The 7,124-nt window shown below is 34.4% G+C and overlaps 2 protein-coding genes across 3 annotated transcripts; both read right to left on the bottom strand.

Annotated features, from left to right (window-relative positions):
• Positions 1-246: 246 nt before the first annotated feature.
• LOC118738490 lies at positions 247-1,809 on the bottom strand. Of its 2 annotated transcripts, none has more exons than XM_036469423.1 (3): positions 1,267-1,809; positions 714-911; positions 247-414 (listed from the first exon to the last, which is right to left on the bottom strand). In XM_036469423.1, exons 1-3 carry the CDS (start codon positions 1,321-1,323, stop codon positions 307-309), a joined length of 363 nt encoding a protein of 120 aa, XP_036325316.1. In that variant the 5' UTR covers positions 1,324-1,809; the 3' UTR covers positions 247-306. The 2 variants fall into 2 exon arrangements, with proteins under 2 accessions (XP_036325316.1, XP_036325317.1); XM_036469424.1 differs by having other exon boundaries at positions 714-902.
• Positions 1,810-5,205: 3,396 nt separating this feature from the next.
• LOC118738488 lies at positions 5,206-6,364 on the bottom strand. Its single transcript, XM_036469422.1, has 3 exons — positions 6,212-6,364; positions 5,549-6,070; positions 5,206-5,468 (listed from the first exon to the last, which is right to left on the bottom strand). Exons 1-3 carry the CDS (start codon positions 6,311-6,313, stop codon positions 5,403-5,405), a joined length of 690 nt encoding a protein of 229 aa, XP_036325315.1. The 5' UTR covers positions 6,314-6,364; the 3' UTR covers positions 5,206-5,402.
• Between the last annotated feature and the right edge of the window lie 760 nt (positions 6,365-7,124).

Below are 7,124 nucleotides of genomic sequence, written 5' to 3'. Positions count from 1 at the left end.
TTTCTAACCAAACCTATGTATGTATGTAACTTAATCGCCTAATGGTTTGCCGAACTGTAAACATATGTTTACACATCCAATTTCGTGAGGGGGTACCTGGTACTCACACCTTTTTTAAGCAGTTTCACTTCTATCATGTGTACGGTGTTACACACGCATTTTTTTTTTTTTTTTGTTATAAGGCCATAAATAACGAACCAAAACAAATTATTACGTAAAGCTAATTCAGTTCCTAATAGAGATTAGACACTTTCAAACTTTCCTTGGAATATATCAATAACCGAATTTATTTTTTAGCTCAAAAAATTATGTTACACATCGTCTTGCGAAGGTAAGGCAGCGTTTCGTGCAGCAAACGTCCGCCAAATGGCAAAATCCCCCAACTTTGACGCATTTTACTTTACTCGGCGGAAGCTGAAAAGAAAAAGGACATTTAATAAAAAAGAGTGATTCAAAAATAAAAAATAAAATAAAAAAATACAAAGATATTAGGTTAGTTCTCATAAAGGAAATAAATGCAGTAAAATTCTAAGAAAAGCAAATGCGATTGTAACCGGAAACGCAGAGCAATTTTTTTTTTTTTTGTTTTAAGTTAAGTTGCAAATGTCAACAAGCAGTCAAAAGGAAATGGAAGATGAACTCAAAACAGCTCAACTAAAGTAATTTTTAGCTGTAATTAAATAAAATTCACACAAATTGCCAATCAATTTTACCTCATCCGTCGGCAAAAACGGCATCAACGTCGACGTAACAACCGCCTGCACAGCATCGCCGCCATCACCGACTATGCCGACCGTTGCTAGCATAACCTCATTTGCCGCAGCCTCCACAGTCGTTTGTGGGATTAAAGGTTCTTCGGTTTGTTGTGTTGTCGTCAATTCCGTGGGTAAACTTGTTGCACGCTGCAACACCTAACGCAACGCACATCATGTCGTTGACGCATTTTCCATTGTCCCAGTTGTTTTAGTTGTTGTGTTTTTGTGCATTTGTTTTTTGTTGTTGTTGTTGTACAATGTACACGCCCATTGTTGCAATTTAATAACAGCATTCATTAAATGCGTGCACAAGGCAATAAAGCACAGCGAGAGGGAGAGAGAGAGAGAGAGTGAGAAGAGGGGGCGTTGAGATGACAAAGGAGAAAAAATTAATTGCATTTATGCTCAGTAATTTGGGTGGGCATAAACTTGCGCTGTTGTATAAGCATTAAAAAAGCAATAACCACAATAATAAAATAAAGGATATCTACGTTTTTCTGTGGAAACCTACCATAGCACACAGTGATAACAACAACAAATGTAGCACCAAACTTTTCATCGAGCCCATTATGTTGACTCAACAGCTTGTTTGCTTGCTGCTTATTTCCCCGTACAATACTTTCGTTTTAATTGTAACTTAATTTTAATTCCTCTTGATTACTGCTGGATTTTTTGTCGCGCTCAATTTCAGTGCAGCACCGTTAACTGCCAATTTAGTTGCTATTGTGTTGGATTCCAAAAATTTTCGCCTTTTATGGTAGCGGTGAAACTCGGTCAAATATCTGTAGTCCAAGTGGATACACTTGTACATATATACATATGCATGTAAACATGCCACTTATCATTTTGTTTTGATAAGCAGATACTCAATTTTATCGCTGTGACACATTTTTCAGAGTTTTTTGTTTACCAACAAAATTGCAAAATTCCAAAAGTTTTCGCATATTTTGATCGTTTATTTAACGTTTTTAGGTTTTTATTTACTTTACGTGTAATATTTATGACAACGATGATAGTTGACAGGCCTTTGAATCATTTCACAGATCATAGCTGATAAGGGAGTCAAATACATATACATCCATACATACATACTACATACATATGTGCGTATGTATAATGGGATGTCTTTTTCAAACCAGCCCCCCCTGTACACTTATCTTGTGGGTGGAAAAATGTGTTGAGCACATGAAAAAATGTTGATGCTGTCTGGCCGCCTATACAGCTATTTAAAGAAAGCGGTCAAAAATTACAAAAATGCTGTCCACAGATGTGGATCCGTCACCTTGAATCTAAAAAACTGTTACCGGATTCTTTTTCAGCGGCATCTAGAACAACCAAAATAGTTATTTGATTCAAACTAATTTGAATATTTTTATCTTTTTCTACCATTTTTGTTGAAGAAAAACTGAATTTTTTGGCGGCACGCCTCTTTTTGGACAGTTATTTTGAGGTTAGGAAATTGTATTTTCACAAAAGACCAGACGGCATCCAAACCTACACTTCATGAAAAATTTTTGCATGAGCTCAAAACATTTTTTTCTCTCACAAGATAAATGGGCAGCGGGGTGGCTGTTTGGAAAAAGAATTTCCCATATCCATATAGTGGTTACTCTTTAAAAAATTCCAAAAAAAAAAAACAAAACTCAATTTTTTCAGTATATTTTTGATTTACCCGAAAGAGCAAACACTTTAATTATTTATTGAATACGATTTTATTCATTCGGATGGCTTCGTTTTCCATGCCTCGGTAGCGCTCACCGTTGACCGAAATGACGTTTCTAGCAGCATCACTCCAAAATCCTGACCAAACTGTTACTCTCTGAGGATGCATTAGCTTTTCGGCGATGCGTGCGGGTTTTCCGATCCCCATATGCGACAGTTATGCTTGTGAATGGTGCCGAAGCATAGAAAACGAAAACATCCGATGAGTCAGCCCTTGGAGTGTTCGAGAGAGATATTCTTCGGAAGATTTACGGGACTCTGCGCGTTTGCGACAGTAACTAAGCATTGCAATGATATTGAAATAGTCAGCGCAAAAAAAAAATACAGCGACTGAAAATTTTCAACGCAGATTCTGCCGGGCGTAGCAGAGAAAGGGGAAGGCGATGGAAAGACCAGGCGGAGAAGGGCTTGGCTTCACTTGGCATTTCCAATTGGCGTCAGTTCACAGAGAAGGGAATCGACTGGCGTGCATTAGTTATTAGACAGGGGCAAAACTCCTTAGGCAGAATAAGAAGGCTCTTAGTTTCGTCCGACTTTTTGTATAAAATCAAGTTATTACTTACAAAAAAAAGTCGCCATAAAATTTCACGACGTTCTAAGACTATGAATTGTGTTTATTTAAATTTATTGCATAATATTTACGAATTTAGTTTTTTGTAATTTTTCCGCTTACTTACAATTTTATTGAACTAGAGACAGTTTTTGATGAAAATGTTTGTAAAAAAAAAAAAACAACAATAGTTTACATATGGCTCATTCCATGCAAAGTTTTCATCTCAAATTCTTTTTTGTGAAAGACAAAATCTCAAAAAAAAAAATCTTCGAAATTTCTAACTCACATAGAAGTACTTTTTTTAATAAACTATTTGTCGGCGAAAATCTCCCTAATAAACAAACGTGGTACAAAGCTCAACAAAAATATTAGAAAAAAAATAAAATCAGTTAAGTTATTAAAATGTGCGTAATTACCTCGGCTTTCCATTACAGTCAGAGATAGATTTAAATAAATAATTTTTTCCATTTAAAAACTGCATTTGTTTAATATGTATATTTTTTATTATATACACTGTTTAATTTCTGTTGTCTAAATAGTTGCCAAACTTTATGGAGTACATTGTAAAAATGTAAGAATGGAGAAACCAACACTGTAGAAGATACGAATTTGTTCATGCCTGCTAGCTTAACTTGCCTAGTCTGAAAAATTTCGCAACTTCCATAATTTCGATTTTTCCATTCTCAAAATTTTTACAGTGTACTCCATGAAGTTATGTTTAAAAAAAAAACCGTGTATAATTAATAAAAAAAAAAAAAACAAGTAAAGAAGTATAAGTTCGGGCGAAACTGAGTTTTATATATGCGGCGCCGTTATCAAATATCGTCGTTGCAACCTTAAGTGCCGTTTTCTCATATAGGTTTCAAAATTTTCCTGGCCAATAAATACATTTTTTCAAAACAAACTTTGTGTTTAAAGGGCAGATAATATTGATTTTAAAACCCACTTGCAGAATGATTCTACAAAATTCAACTTCACAAATTATTTTTCAACAATTTGGATCCAATGTTTAGTGAGATATAGATAGTTATTGCAGTTTTAGAAAATACCGTTATATGGGAAGTAGGCGTGGTTACAGTCCGATTTCTATATCAACCTACTTTGGATAAAGGGCAAACTGCATACCAAATTTCGTTGAGATATCTAGATTTTTGCCCGAGGTATCGTGTACACGGACGTACGGACGGACAGAAAGACATGGCTAAATCGACTTCTCTATTCATTTTGAGCATTTATGTATTCGTTTGTCTATTTTTGTCTTGATTTCTTTATGCTGTTACAAACAACCGTTATGTGAACAAAGTGTCGTGCACAAGTGCGCTCCCGTATAAAAATTATTAATTAACTTTAAAACAAAAGCAATATTTTAATCCAAAAAAAAAAATTATTTATTTAAGTCTATTTTACCCACTAACGGAAAGCCGAAGTAATTACGCACATTTTGATTATATAACTGATTTTCGCCGAAAAATAATTTACTAACTTCGAAAAAAATAAAAAAATATATTTCTGTGAGTTCAAAATTTCGGAATTTTTTTTCGAGATTTTCGAATATTATGATGGAGCAAAATAATAGGCGTTTTCTTTTTTTCTATAATGAATATAAAAAAGTTATTTCACAAAAGAAAATAATATTGAGGTGTAAATTTTGCATAGAATGACCCATATGCAAAAATTTATAGCAGCTATTTCTGATAGCATCCTATTTCCTCATTAGACTTCTTCATCAAGTAAATTGGGACTCAAACCAGCAACTCCGGCTTACAGAGTCTACTGAACTAAATTCGCCATGTGAATTCTAGTTGATATTTCCACTTTTTCACTTGTCAATCAAACTAAAACCAAGGGCATTTTTGCCATTTCGACTGGATCATGTGATTGTTGTTATTTAGTTTAGTTTAGTTATATTTTTAGAATTTTAACTTGGAGGCTGCTCATCCCTAAGTATTTGGTTTTTGTTATTTTTTGGCTACTAAAATTTAGGTTCAACCATCTTATTGAGTTTGAGAATAAACTCGATAAAATTTTTAAATATAAATTGTTACGAATTAATCTAGGAAAGGAGAACAAAGGCAAATTCTTCAACCAACTTTAGTCCTCACAGTTACAATTTTTAATTTCAATTAGGCTGCTATCATTCCTTATGCATAGCGTTGTAAAGAACACACCTTCAAGTATCTAAAAATTGTATTTTTTATTTATGTAAATATGTTATACAAACTTATACATATAAATTTTTATTGGAGCTTTCGCGATTCTTTTATACGTCCTACTATTAAGCGCATACATTAAATCTTTTTTTTTTTTTTACAGGATATTTCAGCTTAATATGTAAGTGTCTCGAAACACATAAGAGCACAACAAGAGTCAACCTATGTAACACATTGATGCAAGAAGCCATGACAGCGGTTGGTACAACATTCTTCGTGGCGATAACACTGCAGTAAATAAGAAAATAAAAGAAAAAAGTTAAGTACGTAAATATGTATATGTATGAATAAGTATACTCTTGGCCGACCTTCGCTCCGATTTCTTTGCACTGTTGCTCTGTCGTCTGCACAATATCACTTTCGGTTGCATTCTCCTCCCCCGCATCGACTCTCACAGTCTGCGCTGTATCGGCTGGTGAGTCTTTTGTTGCTGATTGCGCTTGTTCTTCCAATTGCTTTGGCTGACGCATCACTTCTTTCGGTTGTAAGACAAAGAAGATGTAATCTGGTATACTCGAACTGGCTGCAGTTTCACTCCTCCCATCGACTGCCGCAAAACGGCTCTGCAGAACTGGCTCCTCCGCTTGTGCTCCCCACTCTTGATTGGCATCTAACAAATGTTGCAAAGTTATTCCAGATTTATCACGATTGTCGATTTCTGGTCGATTATATGTGGTATCGGGAATCATGTTAGCACCAGAAATGCTATCTAAGAGCTCATCAAAGCTCATGCTGGGTGCCCCGAAAGTGAGGCTGGGGCGTTTCTTTCCAATACAGCGATATGAGTATGTTAAGCATGTGTTGGAACAACATTCCCAATGCTCTTGACACTGAAATAATACTTGTTATTATTTTAGCAAAATATAAATAAAAATTCCTAGTAACTAACAATAATAATACATAATAATAGCGAAGTGTTATTGTTGTTGTGGTTGTTTTAAAATCCAAAGCAAACTGATTTTCTCACTTACATATTCATTGTATTCAGCGCATTTTCTCTCTGCACTGAAGGCGAAATCACAAATCACAGCGCTTAAGCAGGCCAAAAACAAAAATTTACTTGGTTTACTCATCTTCGACGTGTTTACTATGGCAAAGCCGGCATTCAACTGATATTCATGAGCGCAGTTTAAGTTCACATAGCATTGTCCGTATTGAAGATATGGTTGCCATATGGCTGTATATGCTAAATTAATGATTTATGTACACAATTTAAAAGATTGAAAAAAAATTTCATCACCTCTTTGGACCTGACTTTCATACTAATTACTGACAAAACCAAAATATTTTTGAATACTTGCAAACATATCGAGCGATAATCGCCAAAGGAGCATCTAGATGCATTTCTGAATCAAAAATCAAATTGTGTAGAAAATTTCCCTTACGCCTTTTTGGCGGTTAGGGCTCGATATGTACATACATACATACTTAAAATAAACTCACGCACTAGAATGGCAACAACGGAGAAAAACTAGAATTTTTAAAACAAACAGATATTTGATTTTGTTTTGGTGTTCTTGTTTTGCGTATGTATGTATGCAAAGAGAGCTGTTTTATGTGCATATTTCTGTTTTAGTATGAATACACAAATACTGAATTATCCCTAGGGCAACCCAAAATATGTTCGAGCATGTTTTTTTTCTTATACTTTATCAAAAAATGCATAAAAAGTAAATTCTAATTATAAAAAGATAAAACGTTTTAGCCATATTTGTTAAAGCATATTTCGCACTCAATGCATGTTTTTGCATATTTTAAAAATAAATGCCAAATGTAGTGCATATTCAAAAAATTTAATATTTCTTTAAATTGCCGATCACGTAGGACTAGTGAAAAACTTGAGGGCAAGCATCACACTTAAATACCTGACGGTTTTGAAATGTT

Source organism: Rhagoletis pomonella, unplaced genomic scaffold (assembly GCF_013731165.1).
Source record: "Rhagoletis pomonella isolate Grant_MI unplaced genomic scaffold, Rhpom_1.0 Rhpom_scaffold_00004, whole genome shotgun sequence".
NCBI classification, from domain to species: domain Eukaryota; kingdom Metazoa; phylum Arthropoda; class Insecta; order Diptera; family Tephritidae; genus Rhagoletis; species Rhagoletis pomonella.
Note: the sequence above shows the minus strand (reverse complement) of the source record. Positions and strands in the feature narration are given on the sequence as shown.

Excerpts from the sequence above, each read along its gene's own strand:
- LOC118738490 (XM_036469423.1), bottom strand. The coding sequence starts at position 1,323 with ATGGGCTCGATGAAAAGTTTGGTGCTACATTTGTTGTTGTTATCACTG. Across the intron at positions 912-1,266 it reads TGTTATCACTGTGTGCTATG|GTGTTGCAGCGTGCAACAAG; the intron begins GTAGGTTTCCAC and ends GCGTTGCGTTAG. Across the intron at positions 415-713 it reads CGTTTTTGCCGACGGATGAG|CTTCCGCCGAGTAAAGTAAA; the intron begins GTAAAATTGATT and ends TTTTCTTTTCAG.
- LOC118738488 (XM_036469422.1), bottom strand. The coding sequence starts at position 6,313 with ATGAGTAAACCAAGTAAATTTTTGTTTTTGGCCTGCTTAAGCGCTGTG. Across the intron at positions 6,071-6,211 it reads GCGCTGAATACAATGAATAT|TGTCAAGAGCATTGGGAATG; the intron begins GTAAGTGAGAAA and ends GTATTATTTCAG. Across the intron at positions 5,469-5,548 it reads GCAAAGAAATCGGAGCGAAG|TGTTATCGCCACGAAGAATG; the intron begins GTCGGCCAAGAG and ends TATTTACTGCAG.